Source organism: Phytophthora parasitica, assembly GCF_000247585.1.
Source record: "Phytophthora parasitica INRA-310 unplaced genomic scaffold supercont2.1, whole genome shotgun sequence".
NCBI lineage: Eukaryota > Oomycota > Peronosporomycetes > Peronosporales > Peronosporaceae > Phytophthora > Phytophthora nicotianae.
The window spans coordinates 216,278-242,942 of NW_008634126.1; the positions used below are offsets into that span (position 1 = coordinate 216,278).

Here is a 26,665-nt window from a genome sequence, read left to right on the forward strand (position 1 = left end):
CACCACTTGCATGACTGCAGTGTGACGCGGCACCCTTCTAACGTAATATGCTGCTTGGATCCCGATATGGACTACAAAGACCATCCATCAGCGAATGCTTCCATATATCCAGCCAATCCTCGTTTACAAAAACAGTCTCGACTGGCGAAAGCATGTACGTCTATAATGGTACTCCTTTTCTACGACTCAGTGAACCTCAACGCAAAAAATGCACCGGGAGGTCAAAAGCGTTAGCTTTCTGGGCTAGCGAAACTCGTTTTGTGGGTGAAAAGCTACGTTCCGCGACTTCTCCCTAGATTTAGCCACAGTTTGAGATTCTTCTGGAGAAGCTGAATTCAATACAGCCATGTGGTACTCACGTCGTATGTACTGATATCGGCGATCGCAGACGCTTGTATTGCAAACGCAGCAACAACTTCATGCAGGAGAAAGCTGGTGCGTCATCGTCATTCATTTCAAAAACTGTCACTTCTTGGCAAATCACTTTAGCAGCTGATCTATCGCCTTTGAGCTGGATGGTCGGGCTCTCGCTGAAGCCATTTCGTCTAGGCAAGAGGAAGATAGGGGCGGTTAATGAGCCGTCGGCCGGTCGTAACGTACTACTGGTCAGAGCCGGAGGGCGTTAGCAGGTGTTATCTTTTAAGGGCAATCTGCGAATACCCTGACTGATAGTGGTGCTCTATTTCATGGATTTAAAAATGCACAATAAATAAGGGAGCATTACTATTCGAGGTGCACAACTAAATGAGTGTGTTTTGAGAAGGGTTCGCTACACTGCTTGACCTGCTTCATAAAACCCTTTTTGAAAGTCGTCAGGAAGCTTAGCTACGATATTCTGAAGGCCACGGCCAAGCTACTTCACATCCCATTGTCCACCAGGACCAGCATGTAAACCGCACAAAACCATCGACGTTTTGGCTCAAATGAGATTATGCTTGTCCCGTTTGGAATTCACCAACCGCATGCACTCCGCAGTAGTTCGAGGGAAAACTTCCCCCCCCCTGGGTTCCGCAGCGCACCCGATCCTTGACGCGAGTCATCACGGCTAATTGCATCCATGCTTCTCGTAGATGCGCCGCCAATACTGCTTGGTCCGTTAAATGGGCGAGTTGGACTAGATCGGTAACGTTACGGGGGGTAACGTTAGGGGGGGTGGAGGAACGCCTCGAGTCTGCACCACCAGTCCCGAGCTTTGTTCAGATTTACAGGACGGCCATCTGCCTTAAAGAGAGAAGGAAATGCCCTGAATGCTTTGCCGAGAATACCCCTCCAACGCGTCATGCTGAAGTGATTGAGTGCCATCGTAGCTCATAGCAGTGGGAGAACTCGAAGTGTGGTGGTTGGGGCTTGCGGAAGGAGTGTGTGGCTGTAATTCAGTACATCGTTCATGCTTAATTGTGGAGTATGGTTTTTGTGGTGTACGACTAAAAGTGGTTGAATTGTTGTTTATACTCTGTTACATACGATGCATGACTCATTGCAGACATGACTAATTAGCGTGAACGATGTACGGGACTCCTCTTGAATATGATCGGAGTTTCAGCAATGAACACAACTATTCATATCGCCCAGGCGTTTATTCGTCACGAGGAGCAGTCCGACTACAAGTGGGCCTGCGACATCTGGTAGCTACGGTGAATGAATATAGAATTCCCCCACGGTAAGTGCTCTCCATTGATGGAGAGCTAGCAATGATCAGCGCTCTCGAAGCACTATTTCCAGGCGTGCTTTATTTACTTTGTTTGCGGTACGTTGTCAAGAATGTAGAGACACACGCTCAAACTAACACGTTAAAGTGTGAGATGGCGAAGCATCGATTTCAAGCGCTGTTAAGTGGGAAAAAAATCAGAACCTCATAGGAACTATTACAATTCTTTTTGAGTACTCCCGCTCAACTACAGAGGATGAGTATTAACTTAGACGGTTTGAAATGTACATGCTCTCATCGCAGAAAAAGATATATTGATGACATGCGGCACAGTCTTTGAAAATGGCGTCTCGCCTGGTGCTGGAATAATGGAGTTGTTCACGTCGGAATAGAGACCACTTACCGCGTGGAAGGATATCATACCACAATGAAACTATGGCTTGTTACGAGTAGAGATGGCCTTTTGACTATACACGCACACACACATTTGCGGCGTTGGTGGGCTCACTCTATTAACACTTATTGAGCGTCAAAAGGTGTAGAAGAGACTAGGACTCTAAACGGGTTAAGGTTTTCACTGTATGACTGTATCGAATAGTCGATAGTATCGAGTTTGAGTGAGATCACTTTAGAGATTGGTATTAAGTAATAGAGGGGATCTCTCAACCAACTGTTTGGTTGAGGCGTTGATCGGGGAGACCAGCACCGCTTCCTCCCTGCCAGCCCCCAGACGACCTTCCTTTTCTTCTCTTCTCTACAAGGCCAGTTTGATATAATGACACGGTGGTCAAAGTCATTACGTCCTACGCTCTAAAGCAAGCTGATGGCATTCGACTATTTACTGAGTTTCTAGTCCAATCCTGCTCTGGTCTGTATTTCCAAACAAGGGGATGCCGTGCGCACCACAAATACATGCAGCCGCAATAAGCGGCAGATGTTTGTTGTCTACCCAATTCCATATCGCAACGGTTCCGACATCCCAACAATTTCCGACTGATCAACATCATCAAAAAGCATACATACGCATTTCGTTTAAGTTCGAAACTTTTTATTGGCTCAGAAACCTCTGTCAGTCCTCGAAAGCGTGCTCACAGCCGCAAGGAAATGGTCTCTAGAGGCCTGTAGGCCGAGGAATCAGCAATTTTTCTTTTGCATGCATAGTTGGCCTCGGAACAGTGTGCACCCGAGACCGCAAATTCATTAATGAGGGGGGTGAGTAGGACCACTATTTGAGGTGACCGTGGAGGAACCATCGAACCTGGCTATAGGCTGAAATTAAAAGCCAATGAAAGGCTGCTTGCCTCCCATTGACTCTTATCTACCAATAGGCTATTGCCACTTGTCTGGGGACACGCGCTATTTTTCAGTGGCTGTGAGGCGCTGTGGAGGCCGACAGAACTAAAATTGGATCAGTCTACGTTTCGCAGCAGATACTGAGCAGAGCTCTGACCCCCTCCGACCGTAGCGCCGTAGCTCAACTGGTAGAGCCAGGGTTTCACCCTGAGGAGCCCGTTCAAGTCGGACCGGCGCTATCCTTTGGAACATGGAGGGGGTCTAACAGCTAGACGACGGCGATGGAGACAGCTGTGGCTGGTGGCAAGGACGGCGCGGGTTCGTGTTGGCGCTGCTAGGGAGAACGACGCTGGGTAGGGACGACGTTGATGACTACTGCAGCTGCTCGCGAGGGCGGCCCTGGTTCATTCTGCAGCTGCTAGAGAGGTCAAAGCTGGCATGTACGGCCGTTGGAGGAGCTCCTGCTGGGTGTCATGTGCAGCTCCAGGTTTGTTGGTGGTGAAGAAGCAGTCTGTGTTCAAAGTGCGTTGTTCTGTTGCTTTATTAACTGTGAATGCATTTGTATGCAAGAGAGTTTAAACGTGACCTACCAGTATGCCTTTCATGTCTGCTGCAGCAGGGTCCGCAATTCTTCCGACGGCAAGGAGGCGCTTGTACGCGCTGATGCGATCATTCAACGTCCCAGACTTGTGGAACGGTCGTGGCGCCCACAGGACACTGCCAGATCACTTTGCATTGCGCCTCGCGACTTCTGAAAGGTGAGAATAGCTTCTTCGTCTGCCAGAAACTGTAATCTACTGTCATATAGAAGGTAAATTTGGTTTGTCTTATTTTCCTATTGCAATATTTTCTTATTAACGTTGGTGAGTATGGACTTGCTGTTGGACATAATTGTTTTTAGCGTGAATTGGCCTACAAGACGTAAATGTAATGCACGTACATGTATTATAGAAAGTGATAAGCCATCGGTTTCTGGTTGCCTACTGACTACTCTGTGTAAGTTGATCGAGAATATTCTTGCGCATCATACTGGGATTGAAGCGAGCGGACCTAGGAGCGGTGCAGATGATAGTAATGTCGCTCAATAGGTGTTTGTTATCCTGTAGGAAATGCTCAAATGTCCGCTTAATGAAAAATAGCAGGAACACTCCACAGTCGTCCATGTTGTTTTGCCGTGGGCTTGTAACAACCGCTCGCACAATAAACGCAACTTTTTTTGTGTGGAAACTTCTTTCGTTGCTCTTCATCGAAGTATCCACCCACAACTTTCTTCACGGTTTCTATCTTGGAAATTCCAAGCGATTCCACATGTACGATGCATCTGCTTAGTTTTGTTTTGTCGGTGATAAGCACCGGGTTTTGCACAATAGCAAAAGTCCAGTGATACCCCATTCAAATCGGGACAATAATGCGGTCGTATTTTTCATACGGAAACGTTGCAGTAACACCGCAACACGTCTTGTATGCGTCCAGCATTTTCCGGTTTGCTAGCTTGTACTCGTTGTAGATGTAGTCGAAGAGGTTTGAATCCATCACGTACGTTCTACCATACGGAGGTAGCAACGTCCGAAAGTAATACGTGATAACTGCGTCATTTAGCCAATTGTCATCGCTAAGCGTCATTACATCAGTGTCCTTAATCACCAATCTTGTGGTAGTTTTACCTTGAACGAAACATGGCGTCTGTGTTTCGCACACAATGTGCTCTGGAGAGATATTCCATTCCTCGCCAAAGACTTTATCGACAGAGTGGAAATTACTTTCCTCACTCAAGAGGGAAATTATCTCCGGAGACTTTGTTTTTTTCTGGCAAACTCGACACAGGCGACTTGAATATTTTTTTTGGTAGAGGTTCATCCTTCAGTACACTCTGCCGCTTTTTGGTATGTGACGAAATCATGCTGCTGAGATTGTAGCGGTTAATAAACCGAGTAGCCCACGAGCCTTGAGCTGGTACTTTGCGCTCACGAAATCCCGGAATAGTCTTAATGGCATCAGCGATGACATCACCCCTGAAGACTTCTTCGCCATTAGAAACTCTATGTTTCACACGGTTGACGATAGCAACATCGTAGGACGACGTAGGTGCACTCTTGCCGGGTGGTGCTATACGCTTAGACCAAGGATCTGCTGTAGAGACGAAGATATCCGCTTTGTTCTCCATCCAGCCAAACAACGTTGTACGTTGTATGTCAAGCTGCCGAGACGCTTCCCCAGCATCCCATCCTTCTTCTTCACATTTCACCAGTACTTCGATTTTTACTGCATTTGTGTGTTGTGCAGAGTCCGATATCTTGTCCAATTAATAAGTGACGGCTCTCGGACAAACTCGACAAACAGCAATTTTTTATTGGGTAAAAAGATTACTCTTTTAATTACGATTTATCCAAAACCACTCGCTAGCCATTCATTCTCCATTTTGAAGACAGGGGCAGTTGTAAAAAAAAACATTGCCGCGGGACCGCCTGTAATTTTGTGTAAACTCGACAACCTGTGATTTCGGATATACTCGACTACCTACGTTTTCGGATATAATCGACAGCATGCAATTTTGGATATACTCGACAGCCTGTAACTTCGTGTAAACTCGACAAGTTGCTCTTATGTCTGTTGACATAAGGCTAACATGTCTTGAGTATCTACAGGAGCCGGATCTTGTATCAATCCAGTTGCGAGGAGCTGCTTATAGCCTACGATGTACTCATCAAGATCCCCAGATTTGTGCATTGGTCGCAGCGCCCGCAGAACACTGCCAGCTCCCTTTGCGTTCATGCCTCTCTGTTGCAAGAAATCTAGCACGGCACCTTCGGCGCGATGGCCAGCGTGGAGGACTTGGTCCTTGTAGTCTTCATCCGTAGCGTCAAGCACGAAGCCACCTACGAGAAAGAGTTTCATGAAGGCAACAATGTGCCGTGACTCCGATTTTTTGTGACGATCGCTTGAGCCCCAGACGCGCGGCACCCGTGTGTACCATTCATACCACGTCGTGGAAAGGTTAGTTGTCTGTTTTTTTCTGCGCTTGGGCTGCGGTTCCGGATCTGATACGACTTGTGTTTGATTTTCAGTGGTTCTTTGTGTCTTGGTAGGTTTGAGTAGCGCAGCTTCAACGACTGTTAGCCTCGCAGCTAGAGCCTTGTTGGACGTGATAAGCTGCTGGATAACTGATTCCAAATGGCTGATTACCGCGCTGGAGAGTATGTTTTCTTCTTGTTCTTTGCCAGGCTGTACAGCTTCAGTGTTTAATGCCACCGACCACGCCAGCGTGTCGGCGATCGTTATATCTGCAGACACCAAGCACTCTTCAACCCGTGTGACAATTGGAGACGCCGGCGCTAGCTCCTTCAACTGTGGGTAGTTGCGGACAAGGTACGCTGTTAAAACGCTGAGAACCTTGGTACTTACATTGAGCCGTTGCTGCTTTAAACCGGTGCACGAGCTGAAGAGAAACATCTGGAGGCGACCAAGTCTCTCTTGACTCGCATGATCCAGCGCAGCAACGTCAAGTATTGTTGGTGACTCATCCGCTTTCCAGCCGCTAAGAACACGAGCAACTTTCCTGTCCTCACGGGCCGTGTTTGTGATGTACGCAAAGGCTTTGTTGGTCTTTGTCATATCCCATGCACCTCGATCGAAAATCCATTGGGCGGCGAGGTGGTCGTCTCCGTTTGCGTGCTGGGCTCCGCCTCGTCGAAAAGAGTGCGAAGTTAAGAAAGAAGTTGCGCCAGCAGGTTCGGTTACGCGCTTGAGCATCCGGTTCACGTACGCCTGCACACTATCTTCTCCACGTTTGGTAGGTGCCTTAGCCTCGGTGGGTTCTTGTACATCTGCGTTTGTCAATGACGGCCTGGCCTCGTTAATCTGGCTGAACGCAAGGGGTAATGTAGATGTGCAATCCACTTCCGTGGCAGCAACCCCCGTTGGCACCACTGCAACCTGGAGAGTGGTTGGGTCTGCAGAGAGAAGATCATGAAGAGGGGCATCTTCGTCAAGATTCTCGCAATTATTTGATACGAGCTCCGGCAATTGATCGAGCAGTGCCGCACACGGGGCACCTGGCATTGCCAGTGCCACGCCGAGAGCGTGTAACGGACACGTCAAAAAATTACTCTTGTCCGGAATTAAGGTGAGTCCCTGCTCTTCGGATGTCTTGACGCGTAGAATTCGTAGGTAGAAGGTACCATCCACCGATACTGACACGTGCTGCTTTTGAATGTAGCCTATGTCAGATGATCGACCAAAGCAGTGCCACATCAGACACGCTAGTGCAGCATCTTGGTAATCAGTAGCCACGCGTGCGGTGCTGTATACATAACGGATTAATGACGCTAAATCATCCTTAGTGCAAGGAGGGGCCTTGTTAACGAAGCCACCCTTTTCTCTTTTCATGCAATGTTTGTCTAGCGTCTTACCTTGCTTTAGCAAGATCAATTCAGTAGGCACACGTAAATGTGGAAACTGATCAAATAACCAAAGCTTTACATTTCTATGGTATGATGTCGCTGTATTACGTGCAAGCTTACCTTTCTTACCGTCATTCGTTGCCAGATAGAAGCCGAAGCGGTCCATTGTCGCTGCTAACCTCTTGCCGGAGGCGTCCAAGCCAATGCTAGCCTGGATAAAGTCCATGCTAACATTCTCCTCATCCAGCATCCGCTTAAAAGCGGCAATCGCGGTGGTGCGCGCCTTCTGAGTGTTAGTAGGCACAAATGCGGTTAGACTCATGTGTTTCTGCCAGCTTAAACAGTGTGGGGTTGCCAATTAACGTCCTGTAAACTGGCTTCCTAGTCTAGCTTCCTAGTATAGGACAATGCCTCGTTGTCTTATTTACAGAAATATTTACAAAATATTTGCTAGGCTTGACTTTTGTGCTGACATATTCATATTTTGCCTCTGGTTCCGACAAATATTTGTCAAAACGTGTCGGAGCACGAAACCCTACCCCTAATCAATGTGATTGGTCACAATAAATACCTTATGGTATATGATTGGATAATAGTATGCCTCATAACACTACCAAACAATGTTTTGTCGGTAAAACAACGATATTCATCCATACACAGGTGGATCAATCGCAACAGATCCCCGATAGCGTCTCCGGGATTTTGAGCTCGATACAATTGCGGGTCAGCGTTCTCAACTCCGTGCTGATCACCGACACCAAAGACAGCAAGGAGGAGGCAGATGGGCGCACATCGGACATCGTCATTACTTAAATTATCACATCTAAATATACCACCTCAATAAGAGAGATACGTTGCTTGTATTACTTGCAAAACCATTTGCTCAGAATACCTCTTCAATCCTCATTATTGTCAATCAGGTTTTCAATGGATCCCTTAGCGGGGAAGCTAACAACTGCTTCGGTGCCAATAGGCACGCTGTCATCGATATTGCGAAACTTGGTAAGAAATGGTTTTCGGCGGGTTTATTTCCCCTTTAAGCCACAGCCCCAGAATAAGTGGTAGCGTAACGGGCTAAGACCGTTACCAGCTTAACTGGGAAGATGTAGGTTTGAAAACTAACTATCGAGACGACCTCGACACTCGAGGCCGTCACAACCAGTGGATCTTTGCATAACTCTGATTGGCCACCGCGATAGAGCGGTGGTGACTTGTGTGCCAGTGGCCCGTCACAGGTAGTGTGCGAAATCTTGCGCCACGTTGCTCCATTTACGGGATACTAAGGAGCGTCAGCGTCAGCGTAGTGCGTAACAAACCACGTTACAAGTAGAATCTCATCTGTATCGAGACTGAGAGGAAAAGCAGTTCTCAGGAGATGCGGTGACCGCATCCCCCTTGGCGAGAAGATGTGACGTATTTATGTACACAGTACATGATTCGTCAAACACTTCATACGTCAATTGATAATGACGATAAACAGCAAACCACGTCATTTGTCAAAGAGCCAATTAGAATGCAGGACTGAATTTGTCAATAATTAGTTTGTAGGCAGGATACAACAGAGTATGGCTGCAGCTAGCTAGAGTCAATAACTAAATCTCATCCTACAATTTGCCATCGCGTGTGCACTTCATAACAGAAGAGGACTGTAATACTTAACGTATCCTTCCACGCGAAGTGTTTCCGATGGCAGTTCAGATTCTGATAATGGCGGCATTTGGTTGAGACTTGTACAGTGAGAGGTCCTGAAGACAAGTGCATCCTATATTAGGAAAGACGAAAAACCACCGATGCCAATGCAAAATTGGCTTGCACTTGTACAATCAGATAACTATTTGCATTAACAGTTGGTTATAGACTACAATATACTTGAGTTTACGAAGATCTCTTGTGAATAACATTCGGATTCCTGGTATTCCATGCATATATATATTCCACAATATATTTCTTTAAAGAACTGAAAACGTTTTTATGCATAAAATATGAACGCATTGGCGGGACCCCGGGTTCCCGCAAAAAAGATACCGACCAACTCCATACTTCCTCTGGCTGAGAATGATCGCACGATTGGAGAAATCAATACATAACTCTGTCAATACTATCTCAAACCAGGCGCGGATTGGCTTAATCGAACCGTTAGCGTTTCAGCTATTGGGCAATATTAAGTTTTGAGCAATCGAAGTAGTAGGTGAAAAGCAATGGCCTCGAGAAGCCGACCTCTTCTGCCATTCATTTTTAAAGCACCCGCCCAGGCCAAAGTAACCATTCTTCATCAGCTCTGGGGCTTCTATGCGAAACCTCACTGATAGGGAGCGCCGTACAATAATTGATGAGCTTCTAACGCGTCTGAAAGGTGGTAAATTGGTGCACGGGGTACTGACAGAGGTTGCCCGGAAATTTAGCTGTGATCGGTCCTCTGTGAGCAGGCTGTGGACCCAGTACCAATCTACATGTACTAACGGTATCAGTGGAGGCGAATGGCGCAGCAGGATAAAAACAAACTCAGGTAGAAAGCAGATAGACCGCGACGAAGTTGCTCAGAAGCTCTCCCAGGTTCCTGCTGAACAGCGTCTTGTCGTGCGACGCACAGCAGTCGCAGCTGGGCTTACGCGCTACCTGGTGTCTGCTATGCTAAAGGAGGGCCGCTTACATCGCCGCTCCACTCGTATTAAGCCGGCTTTAACGACCGAAAACAAGCACAAGAGGGTGGAGCATGTGCTGAGTTATATAGATGATGCAACACACAATTTCGAGCCTATGGAGAACGTGATACACATCGACGAGAAGTGGTTTAATCAAGACAAGAACACACGCACGTACATGCTTCTTGAAGGTGAGCTGCCGCCACAGAGAGACCGCAAAAGCAAGAACTTCATCCCGAAGACCATGTTTTTCGCTGCAGTAGCACGACCGAGGTAATCTCCTGTGACAAATAATATTTTATCAATTCTAATTTTCCTACCATATTTTATGTTTAGATATGACTTCCAACGGAAGTGTAGATGGAGTGGCAAGATCGGTATCTGGGCGTTGACGGAGGAGTATGTTGCGCAGCGATCTAGTAAATACCGACCGAGAGGTACGCTATGCACTCGCAACATAGAGAGCATTGATCGTGAAGTCTACAAGAGGTTTCTGCTATGCTTTGTATTTCCTGCTATTAAAGCGGAGTGGCCTAGACAGCAGTGGCGTGACCCCATTTTCGTTCAACAAGACAATGCCAAGCCCCATGTTTCGCCATTCGACCCCGACATTTTGGCCGCTGGGCTGGAAGGAGGCTGGTCAATTCGGCTCATCTTCCAGCCCCCGAATTCTCCCGATTTAAACGCGTTAGACCTTGGGCTGTTTGCGTCGCTGCAGTCGATCCAGTATCAGCTACCAATCTACAGCATCGAAGACCTCATCGATGCAGTTGACGATGCGTACATGCAGATGTCCACCGACACTTTAGACGACATTTTCCTAACGCTTCAAGCGTGCATGCTCTGTGTTTTGGAGGAGGATGGAGGAAATCACTACAAACTGCCACATCTTGGCAAGGCCAAGCTTCGAAAAACAAACAGTCTACCTAGAGTTCTGCAGTGCGATGCGGCGTTGTATCAGCGCGCAATAAGCGTCTTGCAGCAGAGTCATCATGGTAGTGTGCTTCTTTTCGGCGCAAAACTATTACCTCTTCAACACGATACACTTATATAATCACTTTTGTCACACCCGTTTAAAAAACCTAGCACTGGCATAAAGCATTCGTGTAATCATTCTCAGCCAGAGGAAGTAATTATTCATTTTATTTTTAGAGTTGCAGATTAAAACCCACGCATGGAGGTAGGTGAGCTCCCATTTTCAGCTGCGCGTCTCCAGGACAACGTGTACCAAGAACCATTATGCAGAGATCCCGAGGGGGAACACAATAGACACTCCCGACCCGTAAACGGCAGAAAGGTCCTGACAGGAGTGAAGCCGCGCGTCTGCAAGCTATCGAAGAGCTCGGAGAAGATGTAGTGACGAAAATAAGAACGGATTGGGATTCTTTTCAACCAAACCCAAGTCGACAGCAGGTTAAAATTGGTGTTATCAATTCCCACATTCATTTTGAATACTGGTTGTTTAGGGAGCACTGGGGTCCCGGTGGGACCCCGGGTCACCGCCATTGCGTTCATATGCCTAATAACTCGGCCCCCAAACAATCAGTGCTGGGCCTCGGGTTTTAAGATTATGTATACCAAGTACTTACTTCAAGCATACATGTATAATATTAATAATATTGTGGGGCGAAATCGAAAAACCTCGAGCGTGCTATTCTTGATGTTATTCGTATCTCGGAAATCTTGAACAACTTTTGTCCGGTAAATTACGGATAATTTAGTCTGATGTATACGCTATGTATATCGTTTCTAAAGCTTACGCCATTATTCCATTCCATTTCTAAAGATATAGCGGCGAAGACGATGTCGGACGAAGTCGTAGACGTACCCGAGGCGAGCCTGCGCAACCTGGTGGCGCAGAAGTCGCTACAGTGGATCTTCGTAGGCGGCAAAGGTGGCGTGGGCAAGACCACCACGTCCTGCTGCCTAGCCATCCAGCTGGCGGCGCAACGCGAGAAGGTCCTCATCGTGTCCACGGACCCCGCGCACAACCTCAGGTGAATCTAGCCTGCCTACCTCTCCCTTTATGCAATAATAACAACCTCCTCTACATTGCAGTGATGCCTTTGGCCAGAAGTTCACGCGCGAGCCGACGCCTGTCAATGGTTTCTCCAATCTGGCAGTCATGGAGATCGACCCCAACGTGGATGTACGTGGCAGCTCAGCGTTCTACCTGTTCGCCCCACTATTGCTCTACTAACTAGGCTACATTTGCTGTATCCAGCTGGAAGAAATGAACGCCGACGGCGTGCAGGACAACTCGGGCATGGCCTCGTTCATGAAAGACCTTACCAACTCCATCCCTGGTATCGACGAGGCCATGAGCTTCGCTGAGCTCATGAAGCAGGTCCAGAACATGGACTACTCGGTAATTGTGTTCGATACGGCCCCCACGGGCCACACGTTGCGTCTACTGAGCTTTCCTACTGCGCTGGACAAGGCTTTCGACAAGATCCTGTCGCTCAAGAACCAGTTCTCGGGTATGTTCTCGCAGGTCTCGGCGCTGCTAGGCGGCGCTCTGCCGTCACAGGAAATGCTACTGGGCAAGCTGGAACAGACGCGCGAGGTCATTCAGAAGGTGAACGCGCAGTTCAAGGACCCGGAGCGCACTACCTTCGTGTGCGTGTGCATCCCCGAGTTCCTGTCGCTGTATGAGACCGAGCGACTCGTGCAGGAGCTCACGAAGTACGAGATCGACGTGCACAACGTCGTGGTGAACCAGGTGCTGTACCCGGAGGAAGGATCGACGTGTAAGAGCTGTAGCGCCCGCCAGAAGATGCAGCAGAAGTACATTGACCAGATCTACGACTTGTACGAGGATTTCCACGTGGTGGAGATGCCGCTACTGACCGAGGAGGTACGTGGCGTGCCGTCGCTCAAGGCCTTCTCCGAGAACCTACTGGCACCGTATGAGCCCAACCAGTAGCGACATCATAAGCATTTGCTGAGAGATAAAAGCTGCTTCAGTGAAGAGTCTAGAGCTTGATCCTATTCGCTGTCACTATAATCTGCCACTAAGCTTGCTACAGGTTTGGCAGGCGTCTTGGCCTTAGCTTTCTTCTTCTTGGCGACTACAGTCGTTTTCTTCTTGATTGTCACGGCCAGCTTAAGTGACGGCGTGGCTGTTGTATCGTCACGTTTCGAAGAGGCAAGTCCAGTTGACGGCTTGGCCTCCTCGCCAGCGTCACTTACTGGTCTTTTGAGCACATTTTGCTTCTGCTGCATCTTTTGTCTCTCTTCGAACACTCGATGTGCCTCCTGTCTGTCCTCCTCTAGCTGCTTTTCCTGCTCCTCCTTGCTCAGTTTACCCACGTCTGCGTGCTGTTGCAGTAGTTTGTCCGTATCCACTTTGGCGTGGCGCTGGTTAATGGCTTTGATCTCATCCAGCGCGTCTAGAATGTCCATTTCGCGTTTGGAATCAAGCGTCCGGTTCTCGAGCGCCTTCATGGCGTCTCCTTTCTCTTCCTCGGCGCGCTGGGCGATGGCCGCCGCCTCCTCGTCCTCATTCTCTCGCCACGGCTCAAAGTTGCGCTGACAGCCGTGCTCGGCCACGTAATCGCCGCGCTTGGGGTCCGTTTTGAAGGTTATTTCAGACGAACACGTGATGCATTTGATGTAGAAGCGGTAGATGCGGATACCATGGTAATTCTCCTCCAATACTTCTTCTTTGCGAGAGTTAAACTTCTTGCCGCGGTACATGTACTCGCCACAGGTGGCGCACTGGATGGAGAAGGGCAGCATCATGCGCACCTCCACCTGCTCATTCTTGGGCTTCTTGCGCCGCGGGATCAGCGACGGATCGAAGTCCGGCGGGAAGTATTTGTTCAGCACCTTGCGCTCACCCATGACGTGCTTGGGTTTGGTGAAGCTTGGATAAAATGGTGCAGGAGCTGGCAAGATGTATCTATATTGGTTTGAAAAGGTATTTAAGGCTGCAGCTTCCAGTTCCTATCGAGTTGACTCCTTGAGCCTATCCACGAGCATTAATGTTCCAGGTCCGGTGGTGCATATGTACTCGATTATTTTGCGCTACTCGAAAACTTACCCCTGCACTGTGTCAACACTTCGAGCGAGAAAATCGCCAGCAATAGAACTTCGACCCGAAGCAATCTCTGCTCGATCAGGTGTTAGTTAGTTCTAGCTGCATGGACTGTAGGAAGTCTAGGTATTGTAGGCCGATTAAACTACTGGACGGAGATCTATGAAGTGTCCAGTCGAATCAGAGTGGAGCACAGGCTGTGCTATTGGCGTGGCGCGCACAAGTGGTGAGGAGCGGAGCCGAGCATTTCAAAAGCCAAATGGCTGAGTGGCGGCTTCATTTACCGACTTCATTCGAGTCCGGATTGCTTTCCTCGTGTTGTAATCTACGACTCGAAGTTCTACGGAAGAACTCAGGGACGTAGGACACTGCAGTGGGTTTAACTTCGACGCTGCGATGCAAAGCGAGACAAGTATGCATGCATCCACAACCTTGTCCCGCAGCGCTGACACTGCTCCTGTCAGGAGCAGTGGTTAAGGCAAACAGCGGCGCTTTGCACGCAGAAAGCGCAATCGAGGCGTTTACTTTACCATAACCAGATCTTGATCACGTACGTGGCCTTTCAAAGTCATGTTTGATCTCGCGATCATGCAAAGGCGCCGCAAAAGCGACCTGCATCTCCGGAACGATTATCCTACGCAGTCTGCTCGTATGCCAGCTGTGTAGCGGAATAGCATGTGCGAGGTTCGGCGAAATAATGTATGCTTGAACAGGTAGTCAATCTCGCGACGACCCCCAAGCTTGCGGTTCGTGGCCATGCAACACGACACACCGAGGGGTTATCCGACCGACGTAGCTTCAGACGCAGGTAGAAACGTCGTTAATTTAATGACGCTACAGCAAAATGAAATCGCCACCACACTGCAAGATCGAGCTTCTACAGCTCACATCTATCGATAGTTCGCTGTATGCATCTGCTGGTGGTCGATTCTTGAAGCGTGTTTTGTGTCGGTGGTGGACAACGTACCGTATGCAACGTAGGCCCAGCCCAGCCGCTGCGGGATCCGCTGCCGTCGATCGCATTGTTGAGTGATGCAAAATATGATCAGTCCGGTTGTCTTTCCAGGTGGGCCGCCGCGTTTCTCGGAGTAAAAGGTTTTCCCCTCCCGACGTTGTCCCTCCCCTCCGCTGTTCATTCTGTTGGTCCAGTTTATTAAACTTGTAATTTGTAAGGTCCTGGCTAAGCGCGTCCGGCGTTGCACCTGTCTAAGGAGGGATGACACGTCGAAACCACTCCCCCCGACACAAACAGTGCTTCCACCCTTCAGCCAGACCACACACTGCAGCTCCCGTCCAAAGCGCTATCAACTTTTATCAGGATCTGTTTAATCCGTTATTTTCAACTTCAAAGAGAATTCTGTTGTTGGAATGACAACTGCAGTCTTCATACTATATATAGCGATAGGGTCTGATAACAAATATTATTCGTTCTCATAGTTTTCTTTTTTCGACCAATCAGCAGGATCAAATTGCATCCCGGTTGTCTAGCCCTCCCTGACCCCAGCTTTTTTGCCATTTTGGAACTGGTGACCACCAGCACAAGCCTCTCCTCGCGACCCCCCGATTCGATGGCTCTAACCCGCGCCTCTGTCGCCGCTGGGCGCATGCAGGCTGCCTCTCGCTGTCCGTTCATGCACGCGCTGCCCACGGCCCGCGCCGCTCTGCTGCCCAACATCTCGCAGCTGGCCAAGATGTGCCCTCACATGTCGTCGGTCATGGGCGCGGCGGCCGCTGGCGGCTCCAAGGGCTCGCAGGCCCACGCGACGTCGACCACGTCGGACGCCACGCTCAAGCGCATCGCTGAGCTCAAGATGAAGGCGCAGAAGCAGAAGGCCACGCAGCTTGGTGGCCCCAAGCCGTACTCGTCCGCCATCGCACGATTCCCCACAGCCCCCACCCGTCAGACGCGTGTGGGCGGCCTATCATCCTCGCAGTACGAGAATGGCTTCGCACAGACCATTGACACTATTAAACGTGAGGGCCGCTACCGTCTCTTCGCTGACCTTGAGCGCAAACGTGGCAAGTTCCCGCGGGCCACACATCACGAAGACTCTGGCAAGACTAAGGAGGTCGTGGCCTGGTGCTCTAACGACTACTTGAGTATGGGCCAGCACCCTAAGGTCATTGCGGCTATGCAGGAGTATCTTATGAAGTCTGGCGCTGGCTCCGGCGGTACCCGCAACATCTCGGGCACCAACCACAACCACGTACTACTCGAGAAAGACCTGGCCGACCTCCACCAGCAGGAGTCTGCTCTGCTCTTCACGTCTTGCTACGTGGCCAACGACAGTGTGATCAGTACGCTCACCAAGATCTTCCCGGACATCGTCATGTTCTCGGACAGTCTAAACCACGCCTCAATGATCCAGGGCATCCGCCACAGTGGCGCCAAGAAGTACATTTACAAGCACAACGACATGAAAGACCTGGAGGAGAAGCTCCAGATGGCCGACCCTAACGCCCCCAAACTTATTCTATTTGAGAGTGTCAACTCTATGGAGGGCACGGTGGCCCCGCTCCACGAGATCTGTGACCTGGCCGACAAGTACGGTGCTATGACCTTCAACGACGAGGTGCATGCCGTGGGTCTGTACGGTAACCGCGGCGCTGGCGTCGCTGAGCGTGACCACTGTCTAGACCGTATTACCATGGTTACCGGTACCCTGGCCAAGGGTTACGGTATTATGGGTGGTTACGTGGCCGGTAACGCCGCACTGGTGGACGCCATGCGCTCATGCGCCTCTGGCTTCATCTTCAGCTCGTCTATGCCTCCTATGCTCGCTGCTGGCGCTCGCGCCTCGGTGAACCACCTGAAGGAGAGCCAGGTGGAGCGTGCCACGATGCATGCTCGCTCCCAGGAGCTTAAGAACAAGCTGGTGGACTCCGGTTTCCCTCTGCTACCGAGTGTAAGCCACATTATCCCGCTTATGGTGGGCGACGCTGTGAAGGTGAAGGAGGCCTCGCGTATCCTCATGGAAAAGCACCGTATCTACGTGCAGCCGATCAACTTCCCCACTGTCCCTCGTGGCGAGGAGCGTCTGCGTCTGACGCCACTGCCGACCCACTCGGACGCTATGGTGGAGGACCTTATGACCGCTCTGGAGGATGTCTGGACCACGCTCGACTTGCCGCGCCACTTCGTGCCTAAGGGCGAATACCTGCCCAAGGTGGAGTGGGCCAACTCGCCCTTGGAGATCGCTGGGGAGTTCGTGGTCGAGTCCGCTCAGGAGGCTGCCTGCGCTGCCTAAGTGCACCGTGCGGTATGCCCCATGGTGGGGCCACTGCCACGTACCAAAAATTACACAACAGTCTATGCGTAACTACTAGGATGAGAAGCAAAACACAGAAGGAAGAGCTTAAGTCTCGATTAATGTACCATCCCCATGGCTACTTTTCAAATGGAGAGTGGTAATGGGAAGTTCCATCCTATCAACGCAAGAATTCAGTGTGTGGTTCGATTTGTTGTGTTTCGCTCTGCATTTGATGCGATTCTCCCAGTAACCAGCTTCATCATTGAATCATTGACGCAGCAAAGACGCAGCTTGCACAATACTACAGTAGTAGTAGTAGTACGAAGTATCACTTTAAGTAGAACCCTAAGAAACCAGCAATGCTGTTGGCAGTACCCATGCTGAAGCGTATACCTGGTGCTACGATATCCTTCGTGGGGAAAAACTTCAATCGAATAACTTCTTGCTCTCCAAGAGTACACCCAATGTGCGGGTATCCGTCAAACCATCATGTATTTCTCGTAGGTATTGGAACGCCGTTGCTCAGTCGTGGTGGAATGATTACCGCTGCAAAAGAGAAATACATACTCTGAAAGCGCAGTGCTGTAATTTGTGGTCTACGATTCTATCTGTTGAGTTGGAAATCTGATTGAAGGTATCACGATCTTAGCGCGTCAAGATGTTTCGTTTTGTTCTGCGTGATGGTAAGGGGGATACGACGCTGCATTGTGCTGTTCCCGGTTCCCTCATTAGAAAATATGGTACTTTTGCCCCCATTGCTTTCAATCGTTGCTTTTGAATTCGATCACAATTGGTGCCATAGGTTTCAAGAAATGTTCACTTATCTTTTGGTAGAAGTATGGATTTGTAAAACTTTAGTATTCATCTTTGATCAGGCAAGCTATCCAGCGTACCAGCTTTTTCGGACGTTGCTGTTGAATTCAACAACAGCGTGAAAGAATAGTTGCAGTATACAAGCCATGAATTACCAGTCAAGATGCTGCTGCCCGTGCTCAAGCTCGATCCTGAAAAATATGACAGCGCCGAGTACTTTTAGTGTTACTGAGTAAGGCCTTGCATGGCTACTGGCAGCGCGCGACGTCAACGACCACGGTCACGATAATCCAATGACAACAGTCAAGTTTTTTTTCCATACCATCCTTGATCTACATAGAAAGTAAGTGCAAGAAATCGATCCATTCGGCACTAGCAGCCTTAAAACTACTCCATTCCTCGTTCTCGTTTACGGTCATTCGACAATCTACAGCTAATTGATCGTAACCTTCTGTACATGTATAGCATCATCGGGACCACGTTGTGTATTCGGCGTGTGGGCATCGCCATTTACGTGTCGACGCCAGCATTTTCTCTGTGTTTTTCCTGTCGGTGCCATAGCAATTATGTCTGAAGGCGCTGGATCCGAAAACGTCGGGTGTGGACTAAAAAACTCGACCTGTCGATGTATGAACAACAATTGGTCGGGGCTTCCAGTCGCAAGTTCCATTAACAAGCGAGGAAACCAGCCCACAATCGTGATAGTGCGTTGTATTGCCAGACTAGAAGTGTGTATATCAAAGGTAGCATCACTCAACCTGACGCTCCATAGCAAACGAGATGAAAAGACCTCGCTATCATCTCCAATAATCAACTCGAGCGCACAGCCCGCTGCTACAAACAGCATGACAATAATCGCTGGTAGACCGAAATGTTTGCGAATATTCAGCTGACGCGCAAGACTTGGCGTTAAAGCGTCGAAGACTAGTAGACAGTGAAACCAGAGCCACCACGAGATAACGGCGAGACTCGATGATACACTCCAGCTCAATAAGTCCAGAAGACATAATGCTAATCCAGTTCCTTGGAAGGTAGAGAACAATACATCGAAATTTCAGGCCACTAAGCGTAGTAAATCCCTTTGAGTGAGCGCGAAAGCTACGAACGTGAACGCCAGTGAACATACACCGGCTACGATAGAAATACCCAATTTGAGTTGATCTGGTGAGCTTTTGTGCTGATGACACAGGATCATTATCCAAACGATCGCTGTTGCACTGAGACCCACAATGCCGGTAATGTAGACTACCGATTGTGCATATGGAGTAGCCATCCACTTCAAGAGGGTACCACGTAACACCACGTTCCTTGCGTCAACAGTAAGTGGGTCGTGAGGAGAAAGTCTTAATTTCTGAAGGTTCGACACGATATCGACTGGTCTGGATCTTGGAGCCAAGACTAGGAGATTTCTCATCGTCGAAGCTCCAAATTGTATTTGTCCAAAGTTTCTCTTCGAGCCGCAATGACTTAGTTTCAATTGAGCGTGTAGGCCAACGCACGGGATGGTGTGTAAACCTTGAGCAGTGTCGGGTCGCGTTCTCGATCGTGAAGACGGATACGCATGCGATAATTTTTAGTGTAAGCTTTCTTCACAACGAATACTGATAGAGTTGACGCTGTGAACACGACAATTTGGCGCGATTGAAGCGTCAGTATACCCATCTCGATAGCGGGATAGCTCGCGTCAGCTATGAGGTTGTACGAGCAGCACACAACCAATAATATCAAGAATGGTCCACTAATGACAATGGATTTGACTGCGGTCTGGAATGTGCGGTAGTTGGCGTCAATAAGCACAACACTCTGTGAACTGAGCCAAAGTCCGAAGCACGAGATCGCTCGGATGTCTCCAAAGATCATGCCCAGTCCCACCCAGTTGAGAGTGTTTAGCGCCGTAATAAACCAAAATTCGTATTGGCAGGCCAGCAGCACCAATACATCGAGCGAGAAGAAGGTGACAAAGACGACTGGAGGCAACACAATGGCAGTAACCATGAACGGTATACCGGGTGTGATGTACTTGGTTGGCACGAAAAGGAGACAGCCGAAGCATAGCAAACTCACCCGAAAGAGCCGCACCAAAAACGAGTTTAAGAATCTGTGCATGATGTCGCATAGTCGATCGTGCTGTGTAGACGGTAAAAGCTTGGACACTAACGTCTTGTTCAACTCGAACGTTGGAAGAGGTTGAGCCAATTGCAACTCGTAGAAATGTTCCGCATCGTCTCGACTTTGGATGCGCTTGCCATCAGCCTTTGACTGCACAGTAACGGCACTATTCTCTTCATTTTCATGTTGCTGCGTCACTTGTAAAGGCACCACAAGCATCACGATGGTCAAGAAGTGGACAAGTTCACTGAACCAACCTCACGTTAAAGCTATCTTTAGTTACACAGTACAACCTGTACAGCCGTTTTGACATTCTGTACAAGTACAACTTAAACCTAATAATATAAACGAATCTTTATGTATTTTGTACTAACTAAAATGTAAAAAGAAGCAATTGATAGATAACTTACACTAACATTCATTCTCGAAGCCGACAATGATGATGAACATGCGGTCAATGCTTTCGCGACCTCTGCAGCGCGTGCTGCGGACTCAGCAGCCGCGATGGATCTCTAACGTCCAAGTAACGCGTGACACAGGTCTCCCAGACCTAATCATCACTCCGGTCGCGGCTCAGGCACGCACAAACTACCACAACATATCAATACCCATTTTTCACTAACATTTTTCTTATTTGATTACGAATATTTATTTTTTTATTAGAAACTAATCGAAGCGGCTGAGCGACAGAAGACGGAGAATTTGATGCTCCGCGTGGCTGTGGAAGGCGGCGGCTGCTCTGGTTTCCAGTACGTGATCGAGTTCGAGAAGGACGCGACGCCCGACGCAGAGGAGGACGTGGTCTTCGAGCAGCACGGAGGTAAAGTGGTCGTGGACAAAGAATCTCTCGAGCTTATCCGAGGCAGCACCTTGGATTACGAGCAGGAGTTGATCCGCAGCGCCTTTGCTGTTGTTAACAACCCCAACGCAGTCAGTGGCTGCGGCTGCGGCACATCCTTCGACCTCAAGGACTAGAGACCGCCAATAATTGCACAATACACAGCGGGAGTCTTGTTGTTTTTTATTCCCAGAGCACCACCACGCCGTTCTTGTCGCAGGAGGCGACGCCCTGACCATCAGGACGCCACACACAGCAAGCGACAGCGCCGTGATGACCTGTAGGACCAGGCTTCAGCTGCTTCTCGAGCTTCCCAGTTCGTGCATTCCAGATGAAGAGAACACCGGACGCCCCGCCTGCAAGTGCGTATCTACCGTCCGGACTGAGAGAAGCCTGACCCCAGTCAAAGCCACATTGATAATCTTTATGGTGCAGCTCTCGGAGAGTCCCGTACGTCCGAGGATCAATGACTTTAAGAGTATGGTCACGTGAGTTGGTGAGTAACTCGTTGCCTCCGAAACTCACAGAAGTCGTCTGCTCTGTATGTAGACCGCGTAGTTCCTGTACACAACGTCTAGTTCTGGTGTCCCAGAAACGAACAGCGCCGTCCTGATGTGCGCTCGCGAACTGTACGAAGCCCGAATCTGTTCCAGAAGGCGCTGCAATGTCATTGCAGCTTGATACGCAGCTCACAGTTTGAAGACGAACACCACGCATGACGTCCCAAACACGCAGACTGCGATCTGACGAGCCTGTGATCACTTCATGCGGCATGACAGGGGAGAATTCGGCCGCCAACACTTTGCCTTTGTGTCCTGTGAGCGTCTGCATCACTCGTCCAGTGCCTACTCTCCATACGAAGCACTTGCGATCACACCCAGTGCCCAAGACCAGCGATCCATCCTCCGACGCTCGCACACACAGCAATGGATGAGCTGTACCCACTCCTCTATACTCTCCAAGAGCTCTCGGGGGTGACAAGGACTCTGCCTCTGCTTCCCACGCTCTCACCGTTCCATCACTACTGCCACTAAACAAAATCTTGCCCGACGTGTTAAAGCACACCGAGTTCACCTCAGTAGCATGAGCTCGTATCGAGTGAGTCACATGAGTCACCAGTTTCGCTTCGCCATCTCCGCCCAGTCCTTCCTCGTCATTTAATAATAAATGACTCATACTCTCAGCTGCCTCCTGTGTAGACATTGCCACAAGTGCAGGAGACGGCTCCCCGTCCTTCTCCCCACTATTGGATTGTATCCATTCATGTAGCAGTGCATTCTTCTCCTGCACCTGCGTCTCTAGTTCGGCGTTCCTCTTCCTGAGTTTGTTCCCCTCCGCTTCACTGTTCTCCAATAGCCGTCTCTGTCTGGCCAGCTCCTCTCTGGCCAATAGCAGCGCGTCATCCAGTTCCTTGAGCGCCTTATCTTTCTCGTGACTTAGCACCATCTCCTCGTCCAGACGCTTCGTCACTAGTAGCAACTGCTGCTCCCACTGCTCGCGCTCCTGCAGCAGCGTCTTGCTCTCGCTCACTAGCGCTAGTTGCTGACCTGCATACTTTGCTAGCTGTGCGTTTCTGTCCGCCAGTTCGTGCTCAAGTTTCTGAATAGCTGCCAAGTATCGCTGCGCAGTTGCATCGTCCTGTTCCTGAGGGGTTGTAAGACGCTGAGACGCACTTAGAGACGAAGAGCTCGCACCTAACGCAGAGCGGAACAGAAGCTGCTGGTGAGATGCGATCAGGTCGCTGAAGGCAGTCACTTCACGCCTGTTGCGGGCCTCCAGAAGACGTAGAGCGTCGGAAGAGAACCATGAAGAAGATGTAGCCATGAGCGTAAGATTTGAGTTCTTAAAGAGAAGCAATATGCCACATAACAAGTTCTCATCATTTGGCATAAAAAATTGATGCGTACTTCAAAAAGCTAAATAAAATCAGTGCAAGGAAAAGTACTTTTTAGGGCGGACTAACACTTTTTTCTAACTGCTTTTTTTTAAATTAACTGTAAAGCAAAACTGAACCAACCAAGGCAGTTCTCGCCACCATGTTCAAGCGATTCAGTGTCGATGAGCACATGAGTACCAGCAGCAAGGTGAAGTCCTCGCAGCAGCGCAGCATCCGCGCCAAGGTGCTGGAGCAGTATCCGGACCTGGAGCCTTATGCTGAGATGTTCATGCCCAAGAAGGCTCCTATGGTCGTTGCGAAATGGTCCGTCATTTTGTGTCTGATATATGACGTTTAATCACCATGATATACTTTGTCAATCTAACTGTAAATGTTATATCCGACACCAGCCACAACCACATTCAGATCGTGCTTCACGAGGGTGAGCCCCTCTTCTTCAACCAGCGTGACGGCCCCTTCATGCCCACGCTTAAGCTGCTGCACAAGGTGCCGCACGTTATGAAGCAGGTGCGCGCCGACAAGGGCGCGATCCCGTTCGTGCTGTCGGGTGCCAATGTCATGTGTCCCGGTCTCACCTCGGCTGGCGGTGATATGCCCGAGCCACTGGAGGCTGGTACCCCCGTGGTATGTACAGTATGTTTCGTTGGTTTGGGGTGATACTTAGGTTTTTATTATTTTTATTTTTTTACAGGCTATTATGGCCGAAGGCAAGGAACACGCCATGGCTATTGGTATCCTCACCATGTCCACCGACGACATGTACGTGACGCAGTTAGTTAATGATGTTGGAAAGTTATTTAACAATTTGGTGGTTGTGGATTTGTATGTAGTCGGAACAAGAACAAGGGTGTGGCTATCGAGATGGTGCACTTCCTCGGCGACGATCTCTGGACGTGCTCGCACATTGATTAGACAGCAACGCACGGAGTGATAGTCGTTCAAGTGAAAATAGCATTGACTACGGATAAACCTCACTTGATGCAGCTATGTAGGTCCTATTTGGCACCAGTTTAGCCTGCAATTGGAATTGGCCTTATCTATGGTACAACTCGTACAATCATGTAAGCTTACGTCCTGCCCTATCGATTGAGTAGAGCCTCCAATAATTTCTGCGTCGCGTCAGCAAGATGTTGATGAGATTGAGCCAGTCGTTCGAGCTGCTCCGATCGCTTCCCCAGAGCGCGCATGATCTCGTCCTGTCGGGGGAATTCTTCCACATCAACATCTTGGACTTCAACTTGACGAGTCGACGGTAATTCCTGCTCAACAGGCTGGGGAGAGGGCGGAACTGGCTGCTCGGATGAGACTTCGTGTTGACAACCAGTCGAAGACGCTGGAGATACAGCCTCGCTGGGTATCGGCGTAGGTTCAGTGGTCAACGGAGTCTCAGCTTGACTCTCCAGCTCCGTCGCCGGGGTAGAAGGCGACGCCACCTCAGTCTGTTGTTTCGCCATCTTCTTCCTCATTGGGGGACCTTCGTCCTGCACTATTGTCTCCTCGATTTCTCTGTTAATCCTCCTATCGGACTGTATCGGCGTCTTGCTGAAGCACTCGGTCATCAGAACGTGGAGCGGCGCTGTGCTGCTCTCTTGCCACTGCTGACGCAGCCTCGTGAGCTGATTACTGCACTTGACTGCGTCCAGTTCCATCTCTACCTCCTCCATGTCATTCAATCTAGCAGCTACGACTCCCCACGCCTCATGCACGTCCGCCACCGTCTCGGCGTCATCGAACAGCGTCCGCAGCGTCTGGAAGCGCAGCCGCAGCAGCTCCTGACTCGCCTGTGAGCTCCAGCTCGTCTCCTCTCTCGGGCGCTTCGAGCGATGGATATTTCTTCCGCCGTGGCCCGTCTTCTCCCCCTCGTGCGCTCTCGCCATCGACACACACTAAACGCTACAAGTCCTCAACGCCCTAGGCACTGAATTGTCTGCAGGATATTCCGACACCAAGTAAAAATTAGTCCACCCCCAGTCAACTCACTTGATCTCACTATACTCTGCGTTAAGTGCGACATGTGGCGCTCCACAAACGTTGCCATTTTTAGCTCTTCATCCTAGAGCTCAGTCCTAAAGTTACACTCCACTCGCTATGACGCCTCCCGATCGGTCCCAATGGAAGCGCGTGGACGTCGTCGTGCCTGCAGGTCCCTTGGGTCTCATCGTGAGTAAGAGTCCGATAGGTGAGGGCCACGTCATCGTGGACGGCTTCCGTCCTGTGGGCGCGGGCGAGCCTGGAGCTCTTGAGAAACACGGCGAGATCGGCCCCAACTCGCTCTTGTTGGGCGTAAATGCGCACGACTTCACGGACGCCGCAGCCTGTTGGAGCTTCGAGAAGATCCGCGAGATCCTCGTCAGCACCAGCGGCGCCGAGCGCGTCGTACGCTTCCTCGTGCCTCCTCCGCCTCCTGCCGTGCAGTTCGAGGAGATCGCGGCGCATGAAGGCGGCAAACGCTTTGCTGACGTGTACACACTGGGCAAGGAGCTCGGAGCGGGTACGTTCTCAGTAGTGAGGGAGGCTACGCACAAGACGACGGGTGAGCGCTTCGCTATCAAGTGCATTAAGCGGTCGCAATTGTCAGCGGACGATCTCCAAGCTCTGGTAGCCGAAGTGAAAATCTTGCGGGAGATGCAACACCCGCATATTGTCAAGCTGTACGACGTTTACCAAGAGGAAAAATACTTTTTCCTAGTCACCGAATACATGCCAGGAGGTGAACTATTCGAGCGGATCGTCAAGAAGAACTTTTACTCGGAAAGAGAAGCCCGAGACCTCGTCAAAGTTCTGCTGGAAACCATCGCCTTCTGTCACGACGCCGACGTTGTCCACCGAGACTTGAAACCTGAAAACCTGCTGCTTAGCAGCGCCGAGGACGACGCAGACATCAAACTCGCGGACTTTGGGTTCGCTAAGAAGGCGATTCAGAACGGTGACGCAGGGCTGTCGACCGCGTGTGGCACGCCTGGATATGTGGCGCCCGAGATCTTGATGTCCAAGCCATACGGCAAGGAAGTGGACATCTGGAGTATCGGTGTCATTACATACATTCTGCTGTGTGGATATCCTCCGTTCCACCATGACAACCAGGGAGTGTTGTTCCGACTCATTAAGGCTGGACGCTACGAGTTCGACTCGCCCTATTGGGACGACGTGTCGGCCGAGGCCAAAGATCTCATCAGTAAGATGCTCATCTTGAAGCCTAGCGAGCGCTGGACGGCGCGTCAGCTGCTGGAACACCCGTGGATCGCTGGAGACGCGGTCAAGGACGTGCAGCTCACCACGGCGCTCGAGGAACTGCGCAAGTTCAACGCGCGTCGGAAGTTCCGCGCTGCAGTTAGCACAGTCAAGGCCACGATTTCGCTCACCAAGGCGCTGACGCTTGGCGGCAGTCCGCGTAGCAGCAAGGACAGCGAGGATGAAGGGGAACAGCGGACGCAGAGTGCTCCTGCTGTCGTGAACGGCTCGGCTGTGCCGCCCCCGGCGCCTATGGATACAGCTTCTCAGTAGATAGGATCAAGCGGTCGCTTTGCATGCTTGTGGGGCAGGTCGAATACATACTACTTCAACACTTGAAGACACAGTACCGCTTCATGTGTGTGCGGTAAGAAAAACAAAGAGTGATGGTCAAAATGAAAATAACGTTGTGTCGAAGGATGAGGTCGTGAGGCAATTTGCAGTTCTGGAAATAGATTGAGGACAATGAAGTGAAGATTTAGAACTGACATTTCACTCTGCGCT

General features: G+C 49.9%; 11 protein-coding genes across 14 annotated transcripts; 7 read left to right on the top strand and 4 right to left on the bottom strand.

Annotated features, from left to right (window-relative positions):
- Positions 1 to 1,527: 1,527 nt before the first annotated feature.
- Positions 1,528 to 1,629, top strand: PPTG_20639 (hypothetical protein; the record flags this gene model as incomplete). Its single annotated transcript, XM_008892837.1, has 1 exon — positions 1,528 to 1,629. One exon carries the CDS (start codon positions 1,528 to 1,530, stop codon positions 1,627 to 1,629), a length of 102 nt encoding a protein of 33 aa, XP_008891085.1.
- Positions 1,630 to 3,222: 1,593 nt separating this feature from the next.
- On the top strand, positions 3,223 to 3,696 carry PPTG_20640 (hypothetical protein; the record flags this gene model as incomplete). Its single annotated transcript, XM_008892838.1, has 2 exons — positions 3,223 to 3,259; positions 3,512 to 3,696. The coding sequence occupies 2 exons, from the start codon at positions 3,223 to 3,225 to the stop codon at positions 3,694 to 3,696; spliced, it is 222 nt and encodes a 73-aa protein (XP_008891086.1).
- Positions 3,697 to 11,756: 8,060 nt separating this feature from the next.
- On the top strand, positions 11,757 to 13,188 carry PPTG_00036. Of its 2 annotated transcripts, XM_008891402.1 has the most exons (3): positions 11,757 to 11,980; positions 12,042 to 12,132; positions 12,208 to 13,188. In XM_008891402.1, the coding sequence occupies exons 1-3, from the start codon at positions 11,787 to 11,789 to the stop codon at positions 12,907 to 12,909; spliced, it is 987 nt and encodes a 328-aa protein (XP_008889650.1). In that variant the 5' UTR covers positions 11,757 to 11,786; the 3' UTR covers positions 12,910 to 13,188. The 2 variants fall into 2 exon arrangements, with proteins under 2 accessions (XP_008889650.1, XP_008889651.1); XM_008891403.1 differs by having other exon boundaries at positions 11,757 to 12,132.
- PPTG_00037 (hypothetical protein) lies at positions 12,659 to 13,851 on the bottom strand. Its single transcript, XM_008891404.1, has one exon. The coding sequence runs from the start codon at positions 13,827 to 13,829 to the stop codon at positions 12,972 to 12,974; it is 858 nt and encodes a 285-aa protein (XP_008889652.1). The 5' UTR covers positions 13,830 to 13,851; the 3' UTR covers positions 12,659 to 12,971.
- Positions 13,852 to 15,542: 1,691 nt separating this feature from the next.
- PPTG_00038 (5-aminolevulinic acid synthase) lies at positions 15,543 to 17,530 on the top strand. The gene has a single exon (XM_008891405.1). The coding sequence runs from the start codon at positions 15,591 to 15,593 to the stop codon at positions 17,268 to 17,270; it is 1,680 nt and encodes a 559-aa protein (XP_008889653.1). The 5' UTR covers positions 15,543 to 15,590; the 3' UTR covers positions 17,271 to 17,530.
- Positions 17,531 to 19,559: 2,029 nt separating this feature from the next.
- PPTG_00039 (hypothetical protein) lies at positions 19,560 to 20,192 on the bottom strand (the record flags this gene model as incomplete). The annotated part of the gene is made up of 1 exon (XM_008891406.1): positions 19,560 to 20,192. One exon carries the CDS (start codon positions 20,190 to 20,192, stop codon positions 19,560 to 19,562), a length of 633 nt encoding a protein of 210 aa, XP_008889654.1.
- A 390-nt stretch (positions 20,193 to 20,582) lies between these two features.
- Positions 20,583 to 22,242, top strand: PPTG_00040. Of its 2 annotated transcripts, XM_008891408.1 has the most exons (3): positions 20,583 to 20,772; positions 20,859 to 21,511; positions 21,583 to 21,692. In XM_008891408.1, exons 1-2 carry the CDS (start codon positions 20,632 to 20,634, stop codon positions 21,168 to 21,170), a joined length of 453 nt encoding a protein of 150 aa, XP_008889656.1. In that variant the 5' UTR covers positions 20,583 to 20,631; the 3' UTR covers positions 21,171 to 21,511; positions 21,583 to 21,692. The 2 variants fall into 2 exon arrangements, with proteins under 2 accessions (XP_008889656.1, XP_008889655.1); XM_008891407.1 differs by having other exon boundaries at positions 20,859 to 22,242.
- Positions 20,809 to 22,904, bottom strand: PPTG_00041 (hypothetical protein). Its single transcript, XM_008891409.1, has one exon. It carries the CDS (start codon positions 22,855 to 22,857, stop codon positions 21,217 to 21,219), a length of 1,641 nt encoding a protein of 546 aa, XP_008889657.1. The 5' UTR covers positions 22,858 to 22,904; the 3' UTR covers positions 20,809 to 21,216.
- A 124-nt stretch (positions 22,905 to 23,028) lies between these two features.
- Positions 23,029 to 24,011, top strand: PPTG_00042. 2 transcript variants are annotated; one of them, XM_008891410.1, is made up of 4 exons: positions 23,029 to 23,233; positions 23,320 to 23,554; positions 23,622 to 23,689; positions 23,761 to 24,011. In XM_008891410.1, the coding sequence occupies exons 1-4, from the start codon at positions 23,070 to 23,072 to the stop codon at positions 23,840 to 23,842; spliced, it is 549 nt and encodes a 182-aa protein (XP_008889658.1). In that variant the 5' UTR covers positions 23,029 to 23,069; the 3' UTR covers positions 23,843 to 24,011. The 2 variants fall into 2 exon arrangements, with proteins under 2 accessions (XP_008889658.1, XP_008889659.1); XM_008891411.1 differs by having other exon boundaries at positions 23,320 to 23,689.
- On the bottom strand, positions 23,842 to 24,953 carry PPTG_00043 (hypothetical protein). The gene has a single exon (XM_008891412.1). It carries the CDS (start codon positions 24,805 to 24,807, stop codon positions 24,010 to 24,012), a length of 798 nt encoding a protein of 265 aa, XP_008889660.1. The 5' UTR covers positions 24,808 to 24,953; the 3' UTR covers positions 23,842 to 24,009.
- PPTG_00044 (CAMK protein kinase) lies at positions 24,905 to 26,659 on the top strand. The gene has a single exon (XM_008891413.1). The coding sequence runs from the start codon at positions 25,019 to 25,021 to the stop codon at positions 26,432 to 26,434; it is 1,416 nt and encodes a 471-aa protein (XP_008889661.1). The 5' UTR covers positions 24,905 to 25,018; the 3' UTR covers positions 26,435 to 26,659.
- The last annotated feature ends 6 nt before the right edge of the window (positions 26,660 to 26,665 follow it).